This window comes from Mirounga angustirostris, unplaced genomic scaffold, assembly GCF_029215605.1.
Source record: "Mirounga angustirostris isolate CCGP_5_RB_7025 unplaced genomic scaffold, mMirAng1.0.hap1 SCAF_12, whole genome shotgun sequence".
NCBI lineage: Eukaryota > Metazoa > Chordata > Mammalia > Carnivora > Phocidae > Mirounga > Mirounga angustirostris.
The window spans coordinates 13,698,651-13,726,449 of record NW_026991720.1 but is presented as its reverse complement, the minus strand read 5'-3'; the positions used below and the strand labels follow the sequence as shown (position 1 = coordinate 13,726,449).

Sequence of the window (27,799 nt, the reverse complement as noted above, 5' to 3'; positions counted from 1 at the left end):
CATGACAGTAACAGTGAAGAGCTCACTAAAAACCGGGGGGGGGGGGGGGGGGGGCGGGGGAGCAGGCTGGGAATAGCTAAGTGGCTGCTGTCCAAAGAGGAGCATCACCAAGATGACCAGATGGGCTGGAGTGGGAGGAGAGGACTGGATTCCATTTCCTTCCACGTTCCTGATGAGCTCCACATTCATTCCTCTGTCCTTTCCGTTCTTCTTTCCCTGTTCTTCTTCCTCCCTTTTGTTTTCCAGATTTGGGAGTCCTCTTTCCTCTCCAAGCCACGGTTCTTTGATTTGTGTGTTTTTGGCATTTCTTCTTTCTGGCTGGACTCCTCGGTTGGCCTCATCTGCTTTCCCTGGTTGGCGCGCCCATCTCAGCCCTTCCTGGAGGGGCAGTCACCAGCCATGCTGCTGTGCCCTCAGTTCCGGAGCAAAGAAGCCTCTGATTCAGTGTTCTGAAGCGATGAAAATGCCAGGAATTCTTTTTTTTTCTTTTTTAATTCAGAATTCACTCAAATCCCTATCTGCATCTCCTCTGGCTCTTCTTTGATTTGTGACTTGGGCTTTGCAAATCACTGAACGTGTCCCTTAGGACATGGGGGGCATCCTACCATGCAGTGAGCAGGTGTGTGTGATTCTGTGTCATTTATCCACCGTAGGGATCCATCTGTGTTTAGCATGGCCCTGCAGGCCTCTGTGAACCTTGGCCCCTTGCCCCCCACTCCGCCTTCCTTCGTCTGCTTAGCTGTAGTGAACTGCTTTATAAGTTTCTGAAGGTGACACGCTCGGCCTCCTGTCTCCTTTCCTTTGTCTAGATAGCTATAGCTCCTTTAGCCTGGAATGTGCTTTCTACTTGCTCTTAGTCTCAGGACTCACCCAGAAGTGGCCTCCTCTGAGCGTAAGTGCCCTCCTTGGTGTCCAGAACATGCCACTCCGGTAAGCCTCGACGGCACAGTCCCAGGGGCTCTGCTCACGCCTCCATCCCCCACCCCACCTGGACTGAAAACCGTGAGTACAGCTCTGCGCTTTACCCTTGTGCCTTTAGCCCACAGCAGAGCGCCCAGCACCCCGCGGAATGATGAAAGGTAGGCTGAATATCAGATAAGTAGCACAGAGAAGCGCAGGCTTACGTTGTTTTACAGAACCAGTGTGCCTTATAAACCTCCCATCCTCGCGGCCCACTGGTCTGCACTCTTCCCTCAGAGGGGCTTCCTCTGCAGTCCTGGGCAGTCACCTGCCCCCCACGCTCCAGACAGTCCTCCGACTGTCATTCAGACACTCTAGTAGAAATGGTCAAGGCAGGTACCTGAGCTTGTCTGCGATGAAGATGATCCTTCTTTCCAGAAGCAGGGAGGCAAACACACAGAGCAGGTGGCGGACGCTGAGAGAGGAGAAGAGAGACTCAAAGTCTACGTGCTCAAGCCGGGAGTCCAGTGGGCGGCACAGTTCAATCACCTGCCGGGGAACAGAGCAGCCATGAGGAGGTCCTCAGCAGGGGTGAGCCATTTGCAGAGGAAGAGGGAAAGAAAACGAGGAAGGCAAAAGTGATTGGGGAAAAGAAAGATCCTAGGACACTGAGGGAGCAGGTACATTTGGTACGAACTCTTTCTCACAGTTGAGTGTGAGGAACGTTCAGATGGAGGTGGGGACACTGGATGGCAGAATCAATGGCCCGTGGCCCCAAATGCTTGGAGGCTCTGCCTGACAGTGACATGTCTGGACCATCCCCCTCCCCGGGAGTTCCATGACTGTTGATGTCCTATCACTTAGAGTCCCACAGGAAAGTGTCTCTGCCTCACGAGGGAATATTACCTGCTGGAATGGAGTCACAGGCTCACGCAGAAGGACCAACAGATCCAAGCAGCACTTTCCGGACTCAACTCCTCTGGAAGGCATTTCTCAATAAACCCAACCCCATACCAATCCTTTCCTTATGATGTGTCTGACGGCTTATATGCTTAGTGGGCACATCTTCTCATTCTGTACTCGTTGAAATGTTCCCAAATTCATCTCAAGTCACTGCTCATGTGTGTTTTTCCCTTTAAATAGCTGACTCCTTCACAGTGAGCAGAGACTGGTGTTTTACTCTGAGCATGGCACCTGCCCAGTGCTGCCCCCATAGTGGGGCTCACTAATGTTAACATCCTTATGGCCAAGCCACCTGCATCTGGTATAGGATACTACAGGGTTCTCCAGCAACACGGAGAATGCTTCCCTCTGTTCTGGGAAATTGAGTTGTTCCAGAATACCCTAGACCTATCCTTAATCCCTCACCTGTATCCAGAGCTGCTTTTTCGAGGACTTTTGCAACTAGAGACTCAAGGCTGAATGGAATCTGCCTAGTGATATCTACAGAGCCATATGAAGGGAATGGGAAGGATGCAAATAAAGTCCTGCATTAAGTTCCAACCCAGCCAAGGAAAGGGACGTACCTCAAAGTCCTAGAGAGGTGAATAAAAAGTAGTATGTACGCTTGTCTTCCCTGAAAATAATCTGTTTTACATTATGAAGTTACAGAGGTGATGGAGACCCAAAATGTAAATAGGTTCAAATACAACCTATAAGTGTAATTGGCTAATAAGAGAAGCTAAGGATCCAGTTCCCTCACCTGTAACACCAATGTCATGCAAAGAAACACCATGTGCTGCCATGGCACAGCTCTGGGGCTTGCTCTCTGGGACTAAACCCTGGAACGGAGGGACAGGACTTAGGGTGGATTTTATGATGTCTGATGTCACATTCAGTGATGTAACGGACCTCTGAAAGCCAGCCGTTTGGTCTGAGCCATTCTCTCCCCTAGGAGACAATAGGAATCTGATGACTTACCTCAGTTCCCGATCCTGGCAAGAAGTTCTTGACAACGATGGTTTTGCCCAGTGCTGGGAAAGGGGCTTCCATGACACTCCTCATGAGGGGCTGTACCAGGGCAGGAGAAATGCCTCGCCGTTTTTCCACCTCATCCAAGATCTGCAAGGGTCACAAAAGCAGCTTAGCTATCCTGAAGTCAGGGCACCAAGATATCACTCCGTTTTCGATGAAATGGGCCTGCCACCGTGACTAAAGAATTATGGGGAAGCCCTGCTGTCCTCATCAGGCCAAACTTAAAGTGTTTTCACCCCATATGTTATTGCCTCAAATCTCCTCTCTATGTACCCACTCCTTTGCCATGTGCCTTTGCAGTTCTTCTCACTAAAGTGGTGAAGTTCCTTGATCCCCTTGACTTTGGGTTTGGCCACTTAACTTACTGGCCTAATACATGCATTCTCACTGGGAGCAATATTGCCCCAAGGGGATAAAAATTGGTTCTTGGGGGCGCCTGGGTGGCTCAGTTGGTTAAGCGACTGCCTTCGGCTCAGGTCATGATCCTGGAGTCCCGGGATCGAGTCCCGCATCGGGCTCCCTGCTCGGCGGGGAGTCTGCTTCTCCCTCTGACCCGCCTCCCCCTCATGCCCTCTGTCTCTCATTCTCTCTGTCTCAAATAAATAAATAAAATCTTTAAAAAAAAAAAAAAATTGGTTCTTGGGGGTGATGCTGAAAAAAACTTAGATATTATAATGGTTTGTAGCCCTTTAAAAGCCCATAGTACCTAAAAAGATCTACAGCGTATCTGTGGAGTTAAAATATCTCTGAGGGTAGCCATTACGGAAGTGCAAACCAAAATCACAACAAGATACCACTTCACACCCATTAGGATGGCTATGACCAAAAGATAGACAATAGCAAGTGTTGGTGAGGAAGAGGAGAAATTGGAACCCTCATGTACTGCTGGTGGGAATGTAAACTAGTGAAGCCCCTTTGCTAAGCCGTCTGGCAGTACCTTAAAAGGTTAAAGATAGTGCTTCCATATGACTTAGCCATTACACTTCTGGATATTTACCAACAGAAATGAAAACATGTTCACACAAATGTGTGTACATTGGGGTGCCTGGGTGGCACAGTCAGTTAGGCGTCTGACTCTTGATTTCAGCTCAGGTCATGATCTCAGGGTGGTGAGATCAAGCCCCATGTCAGCGAGCTCACAATCAGCATAGAGTATGCTTGAGATTCTCTCTCCCTCTCCCTCTGCCCCACCCCCGCGTGCTCTCTCTCTCTCTCTAAGATAAATAAATCTTAAAAAAAAAAAAAACAAGAACTAGTGTATTAATGTTCATAGCAGAATTATTCATAATAGTCAAAAAGGGGAAGTAACCTAAATGTCCATCAACTGATGAATGGATAAACAAAATGTGATATTCCATTATATACCATTATCAGCCATAAAAAGGAATGAGATACTGATTCATGCTACAACATGGATGAACCTTGAAAAGATTAGGCTAAGTCAAAGACACCAGTCACAGAAGGCCACTTATTGTATGATTCCACTTGGATAAAATGTCCAGAACAGGCAAATCCATAGAGACTGAAAGCAGATTGGTCGTTACTAGGGTTGGAAAGTGACTGCTCATGGCTACAGGTGTTGCTTGCTGGGGTGATAAAAATGTCCTATAAATGTGGTGATCGTTATACAACTGTGTGGATATGCTTTAAAAGCCACTGAATCCTAGATTTTAAATGGGCAAATTTTATGTTTTACAAACTATATTTCAATAAAACTGTTATTTTATTTTATTTTTTTTAAAGATTTTGTTTGACAGAGAGAGACAGAGCGAGAGAGGGAACACAAGCAGGGGGAATGGGAGAGGGAGAAGCAGGCTTCCCGCTGAGCAGGGAGCCCGATGCGGGGCTTGATCCCAGGACCCTGGGATCATGACCTGAGCCGAAGGCAGACACTTAACAACTGAGCCACCCAGGCGCCCCATCAATAAAACTGTTATTTGAAAAAAAAATCTAAATGCAAGACCCTCCATAATCTAGTTGTGGACCAAAGAGTTTATTTTCAATTAATTATTTTTTTTTTATTTTTAAAGATTTTATTTATTTATTTGACAGAAAGAGACACAGTGAGAGAGGGAACACAAGCAGGGGGAGTGGGAGAAGGAGAAGCAGGCTTCCCGCGGAGCAGGAAGCCTGACGCGGGGCTCGATCCCAGGACTCTGGGATCATGACCTGAGCTGGAGGCAGATGCTTAACGACTGAGCCACCCAGGCACCCCGGACCAAAGAGTTTAAATAAAAATACCATTTATATTAATACACGTGTAGCCATTGAACCCTTGAAATATGGCGAGTCTGAATTGAGGTGTGTTGTAAAGTGTAAAATCCTCAGTAGATTTCAGAATACAAAATTAAGGATGTAAACTATCAATGACCATATGGATTATATGTTGAAAAAATAATATTTTGGATATGTGGGTTAAATGAAATTTATTATTAAAATTAAAAAGATCGTATATATGGTAATTCTTCAAAAAATTAAACATAGAATTACCATATAATCCAGTAATTCCACACTTATGGATACATAGCCCAAATATTTGAAAGCAGGGACTCAGATATCTGAATGGCCATGTTCATAGCAGCATAATTCACAATAACTAAAATGTGGAAACAACACAAATGTTCATCTAATAAACTGATGGACAAATAAAGAAAATGTGATATATATAAATAATAGACTGTTATTCAGCTTTAAAAAGGAAGGAAATTATGACATATGCTCCAATATTGATGAACCTTGAGGACATATGCTAAGTGAATATAAGTCAGTCACAGAAGGACAAATATATGATTCCATTTACATGAGATCCTGCAGTGATCAGATTCATAGAGACAGAAAGTAGAATGGTGGTTGCCAGGACTAGGGAAAGAAGGGAATGGGGAGTTAGTGTTTAATGGGTGCAGAGTTTTGGTTCAGAGATATCAAAAAATTCTGGAGATGGATGATGGTGACAGTTATACACAATGTGAATGAACATAATGCTAATCAACTGTACACCTAAAAATGGCTAAAATAGGGGCATCTGGCTGGCTTAGTCGGTAGAGCATGCAACTCTTGATCTGAGGGTTGTGAGTTTGAGCCCCATCTTGGGTGTAGAGATTACTTAAAAATAAAATTTAAAAAATGGCTAAAATAGTAACTTTTATGTTATGTTTATTTTATGGTGTTAAAAAATAACATGACAAAAAATTAAAAAGAATCTTTTGGGGGTGGGGAGGCAATTCAGGGAAAAAACATCTTAAAAGGCTGGTTAGGGGGTAATAAAGAATGGATGAGGAACACTGAAGCAGAAGTGACAGTGCACCAGTTTGAAACCTGGGCCTTAGGAGGCCTGTCTTATGTGTTTCTGCTTGCCCACTTGGGCCTCTGCCTCAGGCACAAGAACTGCACACCTGGGCCAGCTCCCTGTCTAAGGAGGAAGACAGACATGTGGACTAGGCCCAACCCCAGACTGGCAGCCGACAGCAGAGCCCGGGCTGCCTGAGTCAGCCAACTCCCAGCCTACCCCCAACGCACGAGTGAGCCCAGTGGAGAAAAGCCGAGCTGAGGCCAGCTGATCTGCGCGTCTGTAAGAATAAATGACTGGTGCTTTAAGCCACTGTGGTTTGTTACTCGGCATGACTGTTAGTGATACTTAATGGTATACTTTTCTTCAGAGATTTTGAGAGCTCTTCTTGAACAGGATTCCCCTTCCCTCCTCCCTTCGTTTTCTGTTTTTGTTTTTCAATGTGGGGCTTGAACTCACAACCCTGATTCCTTTCTCTGTACAACAGGACAATTTGTCATTTTAGCCATCCTAGTCCCTCACCTGGAAATAGCTCGAGTTTTAGAGATCAGTTTGCCAAAGCTCTGTTTCTGGTTCTATCCAGCATATTTACTGTTTGGTCTTTGGCATGGCATCACATCACACTCCCATAATATCTCTAGTCACAAAAATGCTACGAAAACACAGAACTGTGCATCACACACTGTTAGTATGTTGACTTGCTTGTCATCCCCCGTCCATGACAAAACAATGGAGCTCACGTGAATTCCAAAGGCACCACTGGATGCTGGGCTAACTCAGCTGTTTTACTTCTACCTTCTGTAGCATTCTCACAACAGCAAAGGCTATGACACAGCCTTATTTCCACATTTAAACAACCCCTTGGGAGAGACCTACGTGAGCAGTAATGCATAACTGTCCTAGAGCCTCTAAGTGACCAACTTCTGTGTAAAAGGCTTACCACCCCAGCGGAGGGGAGGCAGGAACACAGATACATCGATATCATTCTTTATTTCTAACACACTTGCCCAGAAGTATAAGTTCTACCAAGGCAAGAGGTTACACTAGATCAGTATAGATCAGGCTTCCTCTGAGGTAAGTGGAAGGTGGCCAGGAGGCAGACATGTTTCGGAACGCTTTCAGGAAGTGCTGTTTGCCATCCGTGGACAATAGACACAGGACTTCAATTCTCCGAAAGAAAGCTCAGAAAGAAATGCTCAAGGAGAATTTAAAATCACTTTATGGATTAGATACTCATGTCTGGTTAATGTAGGAAATGAATGTTGGATTATACCTAATTTTTGAGATTATCATCATACACAATAGCAATTAGCTCCTCTGTCCACCCAGAATAGTGGGGTGGGTGAGCCAATTCAGTATGGCAATTCCTAGGTCTTGATACACTGGCTCATCTTCCCAAAAAGAGGACCAGATTGTATTAAGATTTTGATCCATTTATTTATTTATTTTATTTATTATTTTTAAAGATTTTATTTATTTATTTGAGACAGAGAGAATGAGAGACAGAGACCATGAGAGGGAGGAGGGTCAGAGGGAGAAGCAGACTCCCCGCCGAGCAGGGAGCCCGATGCGGGACTCGATCCCGGGACTCCAGGATCATGACCTGAGCCGAAGGCAGTCGCTTAACCAACTGAGCCACCCAGGCACCCGATCCATTTATTTATTTATTTTAAAGATTTTATTTATTTATTTGACAGAGCGAGAGAGCACAAGCAGGGGGAACAGTAGAGGTAGAGGGAGAAGCAGGCTCCCCACCCAAGCAGGGAGCCCGATGCGGGGCTCGATCCCAGGACCCTGAGATCATGACCTGAGCCGAAGGCAGACGCTTAACCATCTGAGCCACCCAGGCACCCCAAGGTTTTGATCCATTTAGAGCACTACTACAATAATAAATATCTCACACACACCACACATATATACATACTTATACATCCATCCATCCAAGTGGCCTCTTTGTCATGCAAAAGCGAGTATGACAAAGGACAATGCTTAGAAGTAAGAAAGTAAAACACAAGGAATATTCTGGAAAGATCCTCTGCCCCTTCCATCCTCTGTAATTACTTTGCCTCTTCCCCAACTGCCTCTCTCTGGGCCCTGACCTTCACTGGCTCTCACTGCGGGTACTAATGATAAGAGAACAGAGGAGGTGATGGGGGAGGAAGTGGGAAGGAAACTATGTGGGGATATGATTACAAAAGCACCAGGAGTCCAGGTGTTTCCTGTGTCCTCCCGGGCTCTGCCTTGCCTTCCCTTCCTCCCCCCTCTGAGGCCTCACCTTTGAAAAGAGGCTGAAGCATCCCAGGCGGCTCACGATGCAGTAAACTTCAGGGAGACGCTTCCCTTTGCCACCAGGCTTTTGGTGTGAAACAAGGAAATCGTGAGTGTTACCATCTCAAAGTAGAGAACCCAAACATTTTTAAGTGCCTATCATGTGCCAGATGTTTCCCCACTCCAGCTTTTGAAAACCCAAGTAAGTAGTTACCAATACCCCATTTTATAGGTGGGAAGCACTTCTGGTCACACAGTATATATATTTATAGTCTCCTGAAGGGACCAAATCAAGGGTGTCGTGCGCACAGTAGGTGCTCAATATGGCCTATGGAACCGTAAAGTAAGGAGGCTTAACTTGTTTACCGAAATCACTGTGGTCCCTCTTAAGGAGTTACCTTGAAACCAAATGTTGTTTATTATAATGGTAATTCCAAACCAGAAATCATTTCTGAATATCCTTTTTGGAACCTGCCTTTTAAGGTAATTTTCCAACCAAAATGAAAATCAATCTCAATATGTCAAAGTAATTTCATTACCAAAACTTATTATCCATTTCACTTTTTAAATTGTTATCTATGCTTTTTATTCACTAATTAATTCAACAAATATTTATTGAATACCTACTATGTGCTGTGCATTATCCTGACTCTAAATTATATCAACTTATTTTGAAGATTCAAATACACTGAGTGGAAAATGATTTGCTTCTGTTAAAGATTTTCAAAAGAATGGGTCTCAAAAAGACAAGCTCTAAAATGGGTTAGCATGATCATTTCATTGGAATACAATCATCACTTGTAAAGGTGATTGTTCTGAAGAACACATTCTTGAATGATCTGTAGTATGAACAACAGAACTATCCTTCTTTGGCCTTTAGCAACCGTTATGAATGTGTGCGCTATAAGCTCTCCGGGTCTGTTTAGCATGTTTTATTAGAATATTTGGCTTAAGGACAGAAAGGTCTTTTATTTGGCAGGGAAAATAATGGAGGAAGTATTTTCTCTCTAAGGGAGACAGAGTTCTTGTTCCTTTCTACCAGTAAGATTTCGATGAATCCTCAAATCTTCCATGTTTTTAACTCCGCTGATGAACCTGTCACACTTCCTGCCTCTGCTCTCATGGCACACGGTGGAGCCCCAGGACCCAGTGCTGCGCAGGGCTGCCCAGAGCGCTGGCAGACCAACAGAAGACTGTACTAACCAGCAGTCTTCGGCAGTAACCGAACCGTCTGCTCCCATCTTCTCCAGTTAAGACAAATGAGAAGGTTTCACTGCGGTTGGGGAAACAAAAGTACATTACATAGCAAAACAAAACAAAAGACACCTGGTTAGAGAGCAACCGGGGGACATTCTGGAGGGGCTGTCAAAAAGGGCGGCTCCCTGTCCTGCCTGTCCATCTCTGTGCGAGGACTCTGTGCGCCTGTAGTTTTGGGGTCTGTGTGAGGGAGAAGGAGACCTAAAGTGTCACCGCATCCTGAAAGGATGAGGTGTCATAGCGCTCCATCACCTGACCGCCCCGTTGCCCAAGAACGGCAGTCACTTACAGAGCATCGGTTGTGACTACGGCCCTCCGTGAGCTCCAGGGTGGAGGGCATCCGCCGTTCTAGGGATGTGACTCAGTGAAGGAGCAGCCGGAGAGGGGACAGTTCTGTGTCCCTCTTGAAACTGCCCCTGGGGTGACCCTCCCGGAGAACTGTCTCTCCAGAGCCCCCCGAGGCTTGGACGCCCTGAGGGACTGCTGAGCCAACCCGGGGAGCACAGTATGCCTCAAATACAGGCTATGCAGCCCCCTGAGTTTGGTCAATTGCTGAAACATCTGATAAAAAAAATACTGGTGCGTAACAACACGGTTAGAGCAGAAACGTAAAGCTATCACAGTCTGAGTTGACAGCTAGATGGGCTGCTATTAAATGATTCCAGAGCACGGACCAGGAAGGCTGACGGGCAATGTTCCTCTAGTTTCTCCTAGACGAAGAATTACTTTTGCCCTTCACAGAGGCTTATGAACCAAACATATGCCCAGATTGAGTGGGAGGCTGGGAATCTGCATATTTAGCCAGGTGGTTCTTATCTTCAGGGAAGTTTTAAAACACCGGTGGGGAAAGTATCTAGCCTGGGGCCCATCAGGATTGCTGGCAGTAAAACCGAATTATGGCGTCTGTCCTCTATGACCTCTCCCTGGTTCTTGCCGAGCCTTTGGGGGTGGGGAAGGGAGATGCCTGCACATACCTGGTAAATTGCTGGACAGGAGTCCAGTCCTTGGCATCAGGGAAACAGAACTGAGGGATAGCCTTCAGCTGGTCCTCAGACTCTCTCATGAACTTGAAAGACCTTTCCAACTGCAGTGAGAAGGGTGAGAGAAGGTTGGGGAATAAACCCCAGCTTGGGAGAGAAAGGCAGATGCTTGGCAAGACCACATCTTCCACCTGCCCACAGTTGAGACCACCACCTTAACCTAGGAAGGGTCTGTAGCTCAGTCTGCTGGGGCCCTTTTTTTCCCAGGGCATTGTCAACTCTAGTCTTATGGGAGAAGTCAGGAGAAAACAAAATAGTGTGTTTTAGAGAAATATTCTTTTTTTTTTTTTTTTTTAAAGATTTTATTTATTTATTTGAAGAGAGAGACACAGCGAGAGAGGAAACACAAGCAGGGGGAGTGGGAGAGGGAGAAGCAGGCCTCCCGCTGAGCAGGGAGCCCGATGCGGGGCTCGATCCCAGGACCCTGAGATCACGACCTGAGCCGAAGGCAGACGCTTAACGACTGAGCCACCCAGGCGCCCCTAGAGAAATATTCTTGATGTCTAACATTCTGGAATATAACTGTTTTATTTATTTTATTTTTTGTATATTTTTTTGGACTATATTTTATTTTTTATTATTTTTTAAAAGATTTTATTTACTTATTTGACACAGAGAGAGAGCGTGAGAGAGCAAAAGCAAGGAAAGCGGCAGAAAGAGAGGGAGAAGCAGGCTCCCCACTGAATAGGGAGCCCGACACGGGACTTAATCCCAGGATTATGGGCTCTGACCTGAACTGAAGGCAGACGATTAACCGACTGAGCCACCCAGGTGCCCCTGGACTATAACTATTTTAACCAATAAGGAAAAAGTGTCAAACCAATCCCCTCCAAATAGGAGACTCTGAATCTGCAAGGCAGAGCCTTGAATCTGGTCTTCCAACCTCTGGGCCCCTGAAAGCTGCTCTTCCTCGATCCAGGCAAAGACATTTTGTAACATTTCTTAGTGAATACATCCAGTTAAATTACATTATACACTAAACTTCAATTAATTTCATTGTCCTTGAATGTCAGAACTGAAAGGAAATGAGACATCATCCAGTGTCACATTCTTATTTTAGAGAAGGAAATAGCCCTGACATGTTAAGTGATATGTCCATGGTCACATACTTAGTGTGGAATCTAGCTAGGGATTGTTTTTCTTGTTTTGTTTTGTTTTTTTTTTTAACTTTTCCTGAGAGAGAGATTGCAGTGGGGAGGAGCAGAGGGAGAGGGACAAGAAGACTCTGCACTGAGTGTGTAACTTGAAGGGGGGCTTGATCCCACGACCCTGAGATCATGACCTGACCTGAAATCAAGAGTTGGATGCTCAACTGACTGAGCCATGCAGGTGCCCCTCTAGCTAGGAATCTTAATCTTTAGTCTCTCTCTCTCTGATTTATTTGACATCATAGACTGAATGAGTATCCTCTTGTTAAAAAAACAGAACAGGGGTGCCTGGGTGGGTCAGGTGGTTAAGCGTCTGCCTTCGGCTCAGATCATGATCCCGGAGTCCCAGGATTGAGCCCCGCATTGGGCTTCCTGTTCAGCAGAGAGTCTGCTTCTCCCTTTTCCTCTATTCCTCCCCCGCTCATGCTTGCTCTTTCAATCTCTCTCTTGCTCTTCTTTCTCAAATAAATACATACAATCTTTAAAGTCTAATTTAAGATTGTATTTAAAGCCATGTGTTTACTTATTTGTGTATGAACAGGAGTCTGTGCTTTGCACCCCATTCTGCGGATCTACTGAAAATAATGTGCGTGCAGTTGACAACACTGTTCTATATACTTGGAAATGTTGGGAGGGTGAATTTTATGTTGTGTGTGTGCGTGTGTGTGTATATATGTGTGTGTGTGTATATATATATATACATTTTTAAAGATTTTATTTATTTACTTGACAGAGAGACACAGCGAGAGAGGGAACACAAGCAGGGGGAGTGGGAGAGGGAGAAACAGGCTCCCCGCTGAGCAGGGAGTCCGATGCGGGGCTCGATCCCAGGACCCTGGGATCCTGACCTGAGCTGAAGGCAGATGCTTAACCGACTGAGCCCCCCAGGCGCCCCTATGTTGTATATTTTTGTGCCATGTTAAAAATGAAGCACTATAGGTTCAAGTTTAGGAAACAAAAAGGAATAATCAGTAATTAGCATATTTGTTTATAAATTTGTACTTCTAAAGTGTTGGGAAGAATGGCTGGCTTCTGTTGTTGTTATTGACACATTTATACTTGTTAACTTTTCTTTATAAAGAGTTAAAGAAAAACATTATGCTCAAGTTACCTTCAGTAATTTGATGTACCAAATATTTGGAGTCTGAATTTCTGAAGTTAGAAAACTGTAATGCTACCCTAAATTCTTTCTGTAATATTTTCCACCAATTTCTTATTTTGTCTCTCAGAGCTTGCCATTGACCTCCACCTCAAACCAGCTTTGCAGACAGCTTCTGAAGTCTGCAGACCACCAACACTGTTGAATGCTTCCCAGAGGATCTAGAAGCCTTCCCCAGGACACCAAATGTCAGAGAGGGAAGGTCTCTAAAGAGAGTATCCAAAGGAATACAGCACTGGGCTGATTTTTTTTCAATTTTAAAACCTACTTCTAGTATGTTTTCCCTTAGGCTACAGCAAATAAAATTAAAGCTGCTATTAATATTAATGGTTGAGACAACTATCAATGAATGAAACACAGCCACCATTTATAGACTTAAAGCCAATTAGTAACTGTCTTTTGGTTTTCCTCCTTCAGAATCAGTAGTCACTGTCTCTTTTCTATATAATGATACTCTCTTCCCTCCATGACCCAGAAGATTCCAGCTGGTCCTGGAGCAGTTTTTGAGTTGATAATTCACTAGCTCAGACTGTTGCCAAAGCAATAATTTTGACTACCCTTGGACAGTCTCACAGAGAAGCAAATACCAGCTGGGTGTAGTTGTTGGAAGGGGTCATTAATCACCACAGAGGGAAGGGCCATCAACTATAAAGAATACAAAAGGAAAGAACGGGGACATTTCTCCACAGTGGAAACCATTAGAGAACTGCAGAGTAGGCCTTGTAGGGAGGCAAGTTCTAGCACTTTTTGACATGGCCCATCCATTTGGATATACCTGCCCTCGGATCACATGCACGATACACACAAATACGTGTGAACACACATGTGCCTGTACATGCTATCATCAACATAGGAGTTATCAACCCATATGGGCACATATGTGCTCTTATATGCACATACACTCATTTACAGGAAGTGAGACATGGAGATGTCTCTCACAAATACAAGCAATCATAAATGGCTGGAAAATTTCCCAGTCTCCATGAATTGTCATAAAGATAATTACATGATATTGAGCATTTTAGTGGAACATGGCAGGCATGATCTCTAGTGTGCAAATACGGAGGGTAAGTCTTGGTCAAGGTGACTATAGAAATGGGGGATAAAACTCATGAGAAAGAGAAAGGAGGAAAAGGTACTTCTGACAGAGAAAGAGCAAAGGCAAGAAGATATAAAATAGCCTGATCTGCAAAAAATGCATGTACAGAATGATCACATAACATTTAAAATATATATCTAAAGAAACACTGGCAACAAGATACATTTCCAACAGAAAGAGACTGGTTAAACAGATTAGGGCATACCCACATAACAGAGTTTATATAATTAAAAAAAAAAAGCTTTAGAATTTATATTAAATATGTTTCTAAATAATGATATGTTTACAAAACATGATGCAAAAATTATACAGTGTATAACACCAGTTTTGTCAGAAAATTACACTGTGAGAAAAGTCTGGGAGAAAACATAATAAAATGCTAACATCGATTATCTCTGTGGAGTGGGATTATAGATAACTTTTTCTTGATACATTTCCAGATTGGTCCCCTTTCCAATAATGACTATGTAAGTTTCTGCTCAAAGAAGTTTTAATGTGGATGTCTAAGAGCCTGGGGATTCCAGGTTGGAAACTACAAGCATTCAATAGTTATGGTGATTCATTCATTCATTCATTCATGAATTAATGTCTTTGTTCCTGAAACATTGATTAAGTATTGCCACATGTACAACATTGTGCTACGCCCCGAGGGAAGTAAACAGGATAAAAACAGTCCTTCGTGCCTTGGTGCTCTCTCCGTGTGGGCCTCAACTAAATGTGGGCATACCTACGGGGCGCCTGGGTGGCTCAGTCGGTTAAGAGTCCAACTCTTGATTTCAGCTCAGGTCACGATCTCAGGGTTGTGAAAGCGAGCCTTGCGTTGCGCTCTGCTTTCAGCAGAGTCTGCTTGAGATTCTCTCTCCCCTTCTCCCTCTGTACCCCCCTCTCCTTCTCTCTCAAATAAATAAATAAAATATTTTAGAAACAAATAAATAAATGTGGGCATACCTATAGTATAGGGATTTTCAGGGGATCATCCTTGGAGGTCAGCTAAAGGAAGGTCAACAGAGCCAGTTAGGAGGGCTAGTGCCCATGGCTTACTTCATTTATACAGTTTCCATCCTAAATTCCAAGGACAGGACTTGATTGCTGCACTGGACCACCGTGGGCAGGACAGAAGGAAGCTGGCCCAGGACAGGAGGAGACCCAGGCCTCCACAGATACTGGGATTATGTGTGGGTGGTGGCAGCAAAGGGAGGCCCCTGAGGGCACCAGGACAGTACACCCTCCCCGCCCCCTGCCTCCGAGCACCTTCATTGTATGAACTGTGCATGGTGTCACATTCTACCTCATGAGTCTTTGTATGCTTATCTTTTGCATTCCTGTCAGAGTATGGGCTTCTTGAGGACAGGAAACACATTTTGCTCATCTTTGTAATGATGGGGCCAAGCAGAAAACAGCTTGAATGTAATAGGGTCTCAGTAAATTCTGGTGGGACTGAAAAGAGCCTCTTTAATACTGGCATCAAAGCCTAAGAATGCATAAATTTATACATTATTGGTCATGCCATTTTAGGCTTTCTGAGGGCCATTTCATGAACCATGTTAGAACAGAACAGAAATCTAGTGCACACATCCAGGGGTACATGGTGCACGTACAGATGTTTGGCATGGACACAAACATAGCCCTCCCTGGGGAGAGCTGTGTGGCTGATGGGAAAGATGCTTCTAGGACAGCTTGGAAAGAGATGTGGCTGGATAAGGAGACGGGGAGGATGAAGAGGATGGCATAGTCACCACAGGAAGTGAGTAAGTGTTTTTGTCTGTACTTTGAGTCTTCAAATCCTTCACCACCTGGGACCTCCAAAATTCTCCAGCGGCAGCTTTTTTCATTTGCTATACCCAGTGGGGACTCATGGTTCAAGATTCTAGACACTGAGTGTTCCTCAGACTCCCGTACCTCCCGGAAACCGCGAGTCCCAACAAGATGTGGGCACGAGTGCTACAGTCCCCCTCGCAGGCCGCCGAGGCCGGGCCGCCCTGTACCTTGAGAGGGAACTGCTGGGTGAGTTCTGGCACATACGCAGCCCCGGCCTGCTTCTTGTGCAGGGACACGACCACGAAGTACTCGAACAGCTGCCTCTGCTGGTACTCCATGAGCTCCCGGTCAAGGCACGGGTATCTGGGAGCGTGCTTCAGGCGGGACTTCACATTGACCAGGCGCTGGCTGTGAGCTGGGGAGAGAGGGCGAGTGAGCGCCTGGGCGTCTCTCCTTCTGACGTGGAACCGCACAGAGCTGTGACAGCTCTGTGTGGTTCCCGGCTCAGAGTACTCCTTCTGATCCTACAAGTGTTCCCACCTTTAACAAATGAGTACAAAACTCTTTGGGGTTCTTGCCAAACTTGGGGGGAACCACACTGGATGGGCCGCCAGGCTAATAGGGGTGCAGAAGCCTGGAACGCGGGGCTTTGCTCTGCCATGGGCTGGCTGGGTGGACTGGGGACAGTGGCTTGAGTCATCCTTGTGTCGCTCTGTCAGATGGGGTGGAGACACTGACTCCTCCCCTCACACACTCCCTTCATCTTTCAGTTTGTGGGATGTGACAAAATCCAGACCACAGAGCTTTGCGAGCGGGAAACTTTGTCATCATCTGCATGACAGACCGGGCAGAGCCATGACTAACTCAGGAGCTCCCGCTTGCCTTCCCTCCTGCCGCTGTTGTCTGTGATGGAAACGGGCTTGTTTCATCCTAGAGGTGGGCCAGGGAGCACGGGGTGTGAGAGATGAATGAGGCAGGGCCGCTGACCGCACGGGTCTCCATCACCTCACTCAGCAGGCCTGGACTATGGCTTTCCTGGGCTTCCCCCTGGAGTCTGAGAAATTGTGGAAAACTCACTAAAGCCTAGACCAAAGTCACCGAATTTAGATCTACAGAGACCAATTATTTCAGTGACTTCATTTGACAGATGAGAAATTAGAGGCCCTGAGATCTTAAGTGATTTCCTTCTGGTCCTACAGCAATTTTCACAGGAGTGGGACAAGAGCCCAGGTGTCTGGAACCCCAGACCAGCTGCGCTGTACATCCCACGTGTGGAAAACACCAATAACGGAAAGGCACGGCAACGGGGCCACTGTAGACGTAGCCACCCTGCATCTCTACAGCCACAGACTCAGTGACCGAACAGGCCCATGCCGGTCATGCTCAGGACTGACCGGCCCCCACGCATCCCGTGGGTCCCCCATCCCCTCAGACGTTCACGCCTTGCCCAACAAGCTCGTGCAAGGACGCTCTGTCCCGTCCCTCACATTAAGCAGGAAGGGCCATCTTGGTAGCTCCCCAGCCCCTGCCTGTGCCATGCACGGCAGCTGGTCTTCTCACCTTTCAGCTTCTCTTCCGTGTCACTGTCAGACTCACTGTTCTCATCTGTCACTAGACAGAAAAACAAACAACAAATTAAAAATGGCAATAGGAGGAAAGTTGCTCATGTGAGTTTTTCTAATAAGAAAACTTTTTGTATGAAGTGACACAAATCCAAGATTTCTACTTCAGAGGGGCTACTTTCTTTCTGGTGATTTAAACGTAATGGACAAACTAGGTCTTCGTCCAACTAAATATAATTTCCAAATTAATGTGGCTCTAGTTCAGATGGTACCTATATCTGGTAATATAGCAGAGACCGCTCCTTATATGCATGGGAAGCAAAGAAGGCAGCTCCCAGGGTGAGCCAGAGCCCACAGCCCTGGGCTGGCCTGACGGACAGTGAAACAGGACCAGAGGATGCACCACCAGGCTGAGCTCATTCCTGGCTCTTCGCTGTCCCGCGGTCCCAAGGACAACAGGAGGTATTTACAAAGCCCCACCTTGTTCTCCTCTTTGGTGAGCCAACCCCAAACAACAGGAAGCCTCTTTTAGGAAGACTCTTGTTTTCACATAGGTGGGGGAGGTGGGACGGTGGACAGTACCTTTTCCCGAGCCGCTCTCCGTGGACTGGGAGAGCCTCTTCACGCGTTTCTTCCCTCTCCGGGCCTCATAAATGGCATTGATTCGCAACACCAGCTGCCAGATGCAGGGAGAAGAAAAGGCAGTGTTAGCAGCTGGGATTCCTCTACTGCTCGTTCTCTTCTGGGACGATCTAAGGCCCGGGGAAGGAGGGAGGAGCCGGTTCCCACTGGTCCACTGGCATCTTTCGACTACTCTTTTCTACCAGACAGGAACATGACTTTCAAGAACACTAAAGGAGGCTGCCAGCCTCACTGATGTGTGAACGGGTGATGTCTAAATATACTAACGCAGGCAGCGGGGACACAGGGAGACAATTTCATTGGCTAATTGTGTGACGACTGCTCCCCCTTCGATGCCTCCATGTCACTGTGGCTTGGGGAGAGCCTTTGCCTCCCCACCCCGGGGGGGGGGGGGGAAACAGAAAAGGAAGAGACAGCAAAAATAAAAAGCCTCCCAGGCAGGGCCCCTTTTGTAGGAACCGTGCCAAAGACCGTCTGAGCGGCACTGGGCGGCAAGGGGGCAGGGCTTACGGTGGATTTCGAGTTCTAGCTTGGGGCTGCATGGTGGTGCCCTGCACCCAGCAGACGCAGCACACCCCCCTTCTTGCAGGGGAGCGCTCATCCACACTCATGGAGGCCTTTGGTGATCTCTCCTACTGCTCAGCAGGCACCACTACTCAGCAGCACATTTTCCACGCTGACTCTAGCAGACCCATCTGCCACAGAAACCCCGGTCACTTCCCACCGAAACCCCGGGTCACTACCCACCAGGCTTTCCAGCACCGCCTGCAAATTTCAAGAGTGGAAGCTCCCTGGGCCCCACCTGATTGCGAGAAGGGGAAGTCTACCCATGCATAGTCAAGGCAAGCCAATGATTTTAATTAAATTAATTAATTAATTAAAGTTTATTTTTAGTAATTTCTACACCCAACGTGAGGCTCAAAACCATGACCCCGAGATCAAGAGCCACATGCTCCTCCTAGTGAGCCCCCAACAGGTGATTTTAAAGGGGAGCTGTGTTTAAATAAAATCTAAAAAAAAACAGTGGGGGGCGCCTGGATGGCTCAGTCATTGGGCGTCTGCCTTCAGCTCAGGTCGTGATCCCAGGGTCCTGGAATCGAGCCACGCATCCGGCTCCCTGCTCAGCGGGGAGCCTGCTTCTCCCTCTCCCACTCCCCCTGCTTGTGTTCCCTCTTTCGCTCTCTCTCTCTGTCAAATAAATAAATAAAATCTTTTAAAAAATAAATAAAGGGGAGCTGTGTTTGAAAGCTGCCTTAAAAAGTTTTATATTCTTTTTGGCATTGGAAGAACTGGAGAGAGGATGTGTTATAGTAAACTAGGTGATGGGCACGCAGGCGGGTGCGGTGGGTTAGCTGGTGCCACTCCCTGGCTCTGCCCTCCACTTCTCTGTCCCACTCCCTGAAGTAGCTCACCAGCTCCTCCCCACAAGCCAGAGCGACAGACTGCCAGTGGAGGAAGGTGGCTCATCCTCCACGTCTCCTTGTGGTGGGCCTGGGCCCTGGTCCTCCAGCTCTGCAACTGGTAAGACACTGCCCTGCCATATGGTTGGACACCTACACACTCTGGGTCCTGACAGGTGGCCCAGCCCTGGCCTTGCCAGCTCTCTTTGTGAATTCCTCGTCCCCAGCCCTGTGCTGGCTTTGCCTTATCTGAACGATCTCTGCCTTCACCACCAAACCCCTCCCGTGCGGCAGTTATTTATTTTTGTTCTTACGAACCAGCCATTCCCTTGAGAGCTCATAGCCCTGAACTGGCTCTCTTTTCTTCTTACACACGTCCTAACCATTGGAGTATTAATGCTAACCCCATTTCCCACGGAAGAAGACAATGCATAAATGAGATGCTGGTATTATTCACAATAGCCAGGAAGTGAAAACATCCAAATGTCGATTAAAGGATGAATGGGTAAGCACAATGTGGTACGTACATACAATGGCACATTATTTAGCCTTCAAAAGGAAGGGAATTTGGACACATGCTAAAGCATAAATGTTCTGCTAAGAGAAATAAGTCAGTCACAAAAAGACAAATATTATATGATTTCATTTATATGAGGTACCTGGAATAGGCAAATTCAAAGAGACAGAAAGTAGAATGATGGTTGCCAGAGGCTGGGGAGGAGGGCGGAATGGGGAGTTAGGGTTTAACGGGGTGCAGAGTTTCCGTTTGGGGAGATGAAGAGTTCTGTAGATGGATGCTGGTGATGGTTGTATAACAGTGTAAATGTACTTAATGCTACTGAACTGTGCACTTAAAAATAGTTAAAATGGCAATTTTTATCTTGTACATATTTACCACAATTTAAAAATATATAAATAAACAAATGAGTTAACTAGGTCAAATTGTGTTTTTTTTTTGCGGGGGGGGGGGGGGCGGATTTTTAAACCCATTCAGCCTCCTCTCACCCAATATCCAAAATTAACTAGAAAGAAGACAGCTACAATACAGTTAACATCCTTCCACTTATTAAAATATAGTGAATACTAGAACGTAAGCTCCATGCAGGTGGGGATCTTTGTCACTTCTGTTCGTTGCTGTAAGAGTACCTGTATGGGCTGGGACAGCGCCTGGCACCTGGTAGGGACTCAACAAGTATTTGTTGATAGGGAATTTGTTGGATGAATACTAAGCATCCCCTATGTACAAGGGGTTTTGCTAGAAGCTGTGAGGGGTAAAAAGATATATGGAGCATGGCATCTGTTCTCAGGCAGTTTATAAGCTAATTGCAAGGACCAATATGCATTCATAGCTATCATATAAGACAATTCATGAGTGCTGTGTGAGTAGTACAAATGTCATGACAGAGAAGGTTCTTCTCACTTTAAATCAGGTCATGGAATAAGTGGAAGCCATGTACACTTCAGTCAATAAATCTCTGTTCCTTTTTATTTAAAAGATTTTTCCCAGAGAGAAAAACTTTAAACATGCTCTCACATAATTATACTTTAACTGGAGTTAAGTTTTGTTGTTTTAAAAGTGTTCTGTACTAGGGGGCACCTGGATGGCTCAGGCGGTTAAGTGTCAATTCTTTTTTTTTTTTTTAAAGATTTTATTTATTTTGACAGAGAGAGCGAGCGAGCCAGTGCACAAGCAGGGGGAGGGGCAGAGCCAGAGAGAGAAGCAGGCTCCCCACCGAGCAAGGAGCCCTATGTGGGACTTGATCTCAGGACCCTGGGATCACGACCTGAGCCAAAGGCAAACGCTTAACCGACTGAGCCACCCAGGTGTCCCTAAGTGTCGATTCTTGATTTCAGCTCAGGTCATGATCTCGTGGTCATGGGATCCAGCCCCATGCTGGGCTCCACACTCAGCAGGGAGTCTGCTTGAGATTCTCCTTCTCCCTCTGCCCTTCTTCCCATGTGCTTTCTCTCTCTCAAATAAATAAATAAAATCTTAAAAAAAAAAAAAAAGAATCATGTACTCAAACCTAGAATTGTGTTAAAGCTCTTTTAACGCAACAGCTAATTCATCTGATCATCCCTGTTTAATTTGCTAAAACGACGGTGAGGTTGGCAGTATAGATGTTAATGGCCACTTTAAATTATCCCACAATTGAGGATTTTGACATTACAGATACCTAGGAATGTGCCAGAACAAGCAGAAGGGGAGTTAAGGGAGTGGCTAGAGACACCACACTTTGGGGGCCCCTGGAGCAGCTACCACAATGGCACAGGACAGCGACTTTGGAGGACAGCCGAGGGGAGACATGGGAGTGAATCTGTGCTGAAAGAGACGGGGGTCCATGTGTTAGTGGAGCTCATTCAGCAAACATCAAATAATCAATATGCAACCCGCTCCACACCCTGGGCCCCAGGCCAGACGAGGCCGAACCTGGAGAGCCTGAAGGGGGAGGAGCCGTGGCTCCTGTCCTAGCCCCTTTGTCTGCCCTTCATCAGCAAAACAAAGGAAGACATCTTTTCTCCTGTTCCAACTAAAACCCTGACCAGGCTGCAGGTTACAGGTCTTTTCTCAACCACCTGACCCTAGCCGCCCTTACTCTTCAGAATGCATTCTGATGGGCAAGTGACTTAACTTCATTTGAATGAGAAAGTTGGGGACGGGTGTGGTAGGGGTGAAATTATAGCTCAAAATATTGACTAACCAAACTGTTAGGAGGAACCAGCTCGTAAACGTCCCATGACTTTCAGGTCAATGCATCACTTTGAGAAATCAGATGAAACCTAACAGACAATATTCCCTTCTTGCCTCCATCCCCAAAATGCTCCACACAAAGTCTTACACAATTTTCCAGGTTTCGTGACCCCTAAATCCCATCCATCCATCCATCCATGTACTCTGAAATGAAGAATCCCTGCTCTAGAAGTTCCCATCGGAAGTTGGTACCAAAGTGGCCACTGAAGAGGGACCAGCACAGCAGGGCTGGAACGGAGCAAAAGGGAATCCAATCAATAGCAGACGCATTAGGATGCACATCTGCCCCTGGGCATGTTTTACCTTTTGAGTTGAAAAGAGCCAGAAAAGATGTATTTTTGACAAGTGCCGCCTCAGAGCACAGGCTCCACATGGTACCGCCTCTGCAGCTGGTGTTGGCCAAAGTGTGAGTCAGAGTGTGATGAATGGAGCTCTACTTTTTGAGGCCGGGAAGGAGGAGGAACTGGCCTTTTGAGGCGGTCATTGGAAACATGGTCTGGGATCGCGAGTATAGTGAGAGGTTAGGCTGGGAGAGGAATGGCTAAGGGGAAGGCTACAGGACCACAAGAATTATTATGACAAAGGCCCAGACAGCCTAGCCGCTGGCTCATGGTGTCTACCTGGTGATGAAGCAGGTAGAAGAGGCCCAGGATTCTGTTCTCTGCCCAGACTCCTCTGCAGCCTTCCTTTGCAGGGAAGGGGGAGTGCAAATCTGCATACAAAGCTTGTTGCAAGCCTTACCTTGGGTATCTTTCTCTTCTTCCTGCCATTCTGTGGGTCTCCAAGGTTAAAGAAAGTGTCATCAGGGCTGCTGGGGGTGGAGGGGGGGCTGATTTTGGAAGGGGACCCATATCCATCCCGACTCAGCTTCCTGGTGTCCAGCAATTTGAAGTTCCTCCTCTCTGAATTTTGCCGGAAAAAAGCAGGTTTGGCCAATGACTGCTGGGAGGGGAAAGGAGAAAAGAAGAGTAAATACAAAGGGCCTAAGGGGGAGATAGCTGGGGGTGCCAGTGATACAGACCAGGAGATCGAGAGGGAAAGCTTGGTCTCTCTTCCCAGGGTATGCTGAGTTTGTCTCTGCTAAAGGATGCAGATCCAATCCTGTCTCTCTCCCTCCTTCTTTTTAAAGATTTTATTTATTTATTTGGGAGAGAGAGAGAGATTGAGAGAGCATGAGCAGGGTGGAGGGGCAGAGGGAGAGAGAGAAGCAGACTCCCCACTGAGCAGGCAGCCCGACGTGGGGCTCGATCCTAGGACCCTGGGATCATGACCTGAGCCAAAAGCAGACGCTGAACCGACTGAGCCACCCAGGCACCCCCAATCCAGTCTCTCTTTTTAGACAAGTGGGAATTCACTGGCTCAGTCCCTTATCTGGACAAATCAGGTGTTCTGGGAACCAAGACCCACTGTATTGGGAGGGAGAAAACCTAAGCAGAGCTTTGACCCTGCTGCTGATAAGCTGAGTACCTCTTGTACAAGGAGTTTCAATCCCTAAGGCTCAGTGTTTAATTTCTAAAAACGAGCTACTTTAAGATCAAAGGCAAACAGAAAACTGATTAAAAAAAAAAAAAAGAACAACAACAAAAAAAACCCCCAAACCCCTGCAACTTATAGAACTTATTTTTCTAATACATACTATAAATTAATGAAGACAAACAGGCAAAAAAAAAAAAGAGGAATGGAAAATTTATAGAAAAAGAAATACAGTGATGCACAGATATAGAAAAAGATTCTCAGCTTCACTCATAAGAGAAAATTAAAACTCCATCAAAGAGACATTTTTCGGGGCGCCTGGGTGGCTCAGTTGGTTAAGCAACTGCCTTCGGCTCAGGTCATGGTCCCGGGGTCCTGGGATCGAGTTCCGCATCGGGCTCCCTGCTCTGAAGGGAGCCTGCTTCTCCCTCTCCCACTCCCCCTGCTTGTGTTCCCTCTCTCGCTGTGTCTCTCTCTGCCAAATAAATAAATAAAATCTTTAAAAAAAAAAAAAAAGAGGGCGCCTGGGTGGCTCAGTTGGTTAAGCGACTGCCTTTGGCTCAGGTCATGATCCTGGAGTCCCGGGATCGAGTCCCGCATCGGGCTCCCTGCTCGGCAGGGGGTCTGCTTCTCCTTCTGCCCTCTTCCCTCTCGTGCTCTCTGTCTCTCATTCTCTCTCTCTCAAATAAATAAATAAAATCTTTAAAAAAAAAAAGAGACATTTTTCACTCAAAGATTAGCAAAGATAAATTTGCTGGATTAGTGGAACTCACTGGATTAGTGACAGTGAGGGAAATAGTCCCTTTCACACTTTCATACAATGTTGGTAGGACTAGAAATTGGTACAGGTCTATGGAAGGCAATGGAGCAGTGTCAACAAAATTACAAACGCATACACCCTTTCACCCAGCAATTCCACCTGTAGGAATCTTAAAAAAAAAAAAAAAAAAATATATATATATATATATATATATAAGTTTTTCACATAAAATGGACATTTTTTCATACTTTAATATGCTAACTGCTTTTTTCTTTAGCACATTATTTTTTTAAAGATTTTATTGATTTATTTGAGAGAAAGCACAAGCAGGGTGAGGGGCAGAGGGAGAGGGAGAAGCAGGCTCCCCATGAGGGAGCCTGATGGAGGGCTCGATCCCAGAACCCTGGGATCATGACCCGAGCTGAAGGCAGATGCTTAACCGACTGAGCCACCCAGGTAGCCCTCTTTAGTATATTATTTATGTTCTTTGCCCATTTATCTTTTGGAATCCCAGGGTTTTTCTTATTAATTTGAATGATCTCTTTATATAGAACAGATATGAACTATTTGTCAGTTTTGCTGCAGGAGTGTTTTTCCCATGGTATTTTTTTTTTTTGGATCATGTGAAATTTTTATATATGAAAATCTGTTCATCTTTTCTTGTGCAACTGATTTAATCTTGTCTCTCTAGAAAAATCTATATCTTTTTAGAGGTTTAATACGTACTTAATTCCATTTTCTTTTGGATTTTCTTAGTCTATTTTGAACATATTTTATTCATTAATCCATCAGTAATTTATTTTATTGTATGTTAGTCTAAAGTGATTTTTCCCCCCAAGCTAAGTTATCCCTATTCCGTTTAATAAATGAGCCTTTTGCTATCAGTTTACAAGGCCACATCTATTACATCTTAAACTCTTATAGAATAGTCTTATTCTGTTCCACTGATTTCTCAATTCTTGTATAGTTCTGAATAGCATATAACAATAACTCCAGAACCTTTTCTTTTTAAAGATTTCTGGGAATAAAGACTCCTAGCCTTCCTAAGTGGCCTGCTCTGATGTTTGTATCATGAGTCTACAAGGAGCAATCAATTGCTTAGCACCACAAGCCCTAAGTAGAAAAAGCCAGTATGGGGACGCCTGGGTGGCTCAGTCGGCTGAGTGTCTGCCTTCGGCTCAGGTCACGATCCCAGGGTCCTGGGATTGAGTCCCACATTGGGCTCCTTGCTCAGCCGGGAGCCTGCTTCTCCCCCTGCTTGTGCTCTCTCTCTCTGACAAATAAATAAAATCTTAAAAAAAATTTTAAAAAGCCAGTATGGTTTGCTCACTATGGGCATCTTAATAATTAAACCAGCACAAAAAGAAGGAAGAACGACAATCTTTCTTATAGACCAAATTCCATCTGCAGTGAAATCCAAGGAATGGCCCCAATTCTTTCACTGCATTAGAATCACCTATCAAATTCTTGGCAAAAAGCAGTTATCTGTTTTCATTAGACTTTTAGGTTGTGAGAGTATTTGTTCAAAGATCTGACCTATGAAAAGGTCTGAGAAGAAAGAAAACAGAAAGATATCAAAACATGGCACACAGCTCTCGAAAGGGTGTCCAGAGCCCTGGTGGGGGCTGGGTTTGTGTGGGCTGCATCCCCTCCGTGGTGACACTGCCAGAGAACGGGGTCCTGGGGGTAGCCCCCAAATGTCCAGGGAGCTTTCATGAGGGGGTGGAATTTCAGTTGCTACTTAACTGGTAACAGAGGACCTACTGGGCTCTGGGGGTAGAGCGTTCTCAAGTAGACAGCACAATCTGAGAAGAGGCATGGAAGGGAGGAAGAGCAAATTAGCCCAGGGGGCGCCTGGGGGGCTCAGTCGGTTAAGGGTCTGCTTTTGGCTCTGGTGGTGATCCCAGGGTGCTGGGATCGAGTCCCGCATCGGGCTCCCTGCTCCACGGGGAGCCTGCTTCTCCCTCTGATCCTTCCCCTCCCCCTGCTCATGCTTGTGTGCTCTCTCCTCTCTCTCTCAAATAAATAAATAAAATCTTTAAAAAAAAATTAGACCAGAGAGAGTGCTCGTGGCTCAGAGCGAGTGTAGCGAAACAGATGGAGATCATACAGCAACGATGGCATCGAACTGTCTGTGCAAGGCCTTTGCGAGTGAGGGTGTGACTCTTAAGACTTAGCAGGGGGCAGCCAGCTTTTTCTTAAAGGCCAGACGGTAAATATTTTAGGCTTTGTCATAACTACTCAACTCTGCCACTGCATTGCAAAGGCGGCCATACACAATATGTACGTGAATGAGCGTGGCCATGTTCCAGAAAAACTTTATTTACACAACCAGTCACCCAGCAGTAGTTTGCCAAACCTGAATATAGTATTAAAAGGAAAGATACTATAGGACCCTAGGGATGATTATGTCAGGCTGTGGCCCAGAGAGGATTCCAGCTTTTGATCAGAAAGCCTCATGATGATAATATATGCCCATTCCCATTGTGTCTCTGTGGAACAACCTCTAGGAAGGGGCCTGACTTTGTTGCAGAGGCAAATAGAGTCTCCCTAATCTTATAAATATTGGATTCACGATGGACCCAGCAAAAGATCTGTGGTGTCCAAGAAAGAAAAGCAGACAAGAACTCTCTGTTGAAACTTCATGAGTTCTTTCAGGGAACCGAGTGGGATGGGCCCTGGCCAGGGGGCTTCCTGGTGGGGAGGAGAGGGAAACTACGTGCCTCCCTAGAGGGAACTGACCTGGACTTAAGCCAGGGTTCACTCACCCTTCTCGTCTGAGAATGGTGGCTGATGGCTTAACTCCTTCCTGTCCTGCATTGTCCCTGTCTTATTGCCTCAGGAAACAGTGATGTAAGGAGACTAAAAGGGTCCTTGATACAAAATATCTCATCTCTTCCTTACCTCTCTCAACCTCATTCCTACTTTTTTTTTTTTTAAGATTTTATTTATTTATTTGACAGAGAGAGTGAGAGCAGGAACACAAGCAGGGGGAGTGGGAGAGAGAGAAGCAGGCTTTCTGCAGAAAAGGGAGCCCAATGCGGGGCTCGATCCCAGGAGGCTGGGATCACGACCTGAGCCGAAGGCAGACGCCCAACGACTGACCCACCCAGGTGCCCCCCTACTCTCTTTTATAGAGGCCTCCTCCAAGGACTCAGGTGTCATTCTCACAAGCATATACACATTTTTCATATACGTCCACAGGTACACATATTTCCATAAACACACATAGAAATACATAAGAAGGCATACATGCACATTTCAACAATTGGGACGTTATACTAATGTAAAGAAAAACATTACATTTAAACAATGAAATAC

At 45.8% G+C, this 27,799-nt stretch overlaps 1 protein-coding gene across 7 annotated transcripts in view; it reads right to left on the bottom strand.

Moving 5' to 3' along the window:
• The window catches only part of DENND2A (DENN domain containing 2A), a 97,266-nt gene that overhangs the window by 22,148 nt on the left and 47,319 nt on the right, over positions 1–27,799 (bottom strand). For all 7 annotated transcript variants that reach the window (XR_010406340.1, XR_010406341.1, XM_045864180.3 and 4 more), the window contains exons 6-14: positions 22,987–23,187; positions 18,034–18,127; positions 17,450–17,500; positions 16,117–16,304; positions 10,660–10,769; positions 9,632–9,701; positions 8,436–8,513; positions 2,821–2,961; positions 1,301–1,449 (exon numbers count right to left, since the gene is read on the bottom strand). Coding sequence is in view for 5 of the 7 variants with exons in the window: in XM_045864180.3 (XP_045720136.2) it covers positions 1,301–1,449; positions 2,821–2,961; positions 8,436–8,513; positions 9,632–9,701; positions 10,660–10,769; positions 16,117–16,304; positions 17,450–17,500; positions 18,034–18,127; positions 22,987–23,187 (1,082 nt within the window). In the remaining 2 variants the exon portion in view is untranslated. The remainder of the gene's footprint in view (positions 1–1,300; positions 1,450–2,820; positions 2,962–8,435; positions 8,514–9,631; positions 9,702–10,659; positions 10,770–16,116; positions 16,305–17,449; positions 17,501–18,033; positions 18,128–22,986; positions 23,188–27,799) is intronic.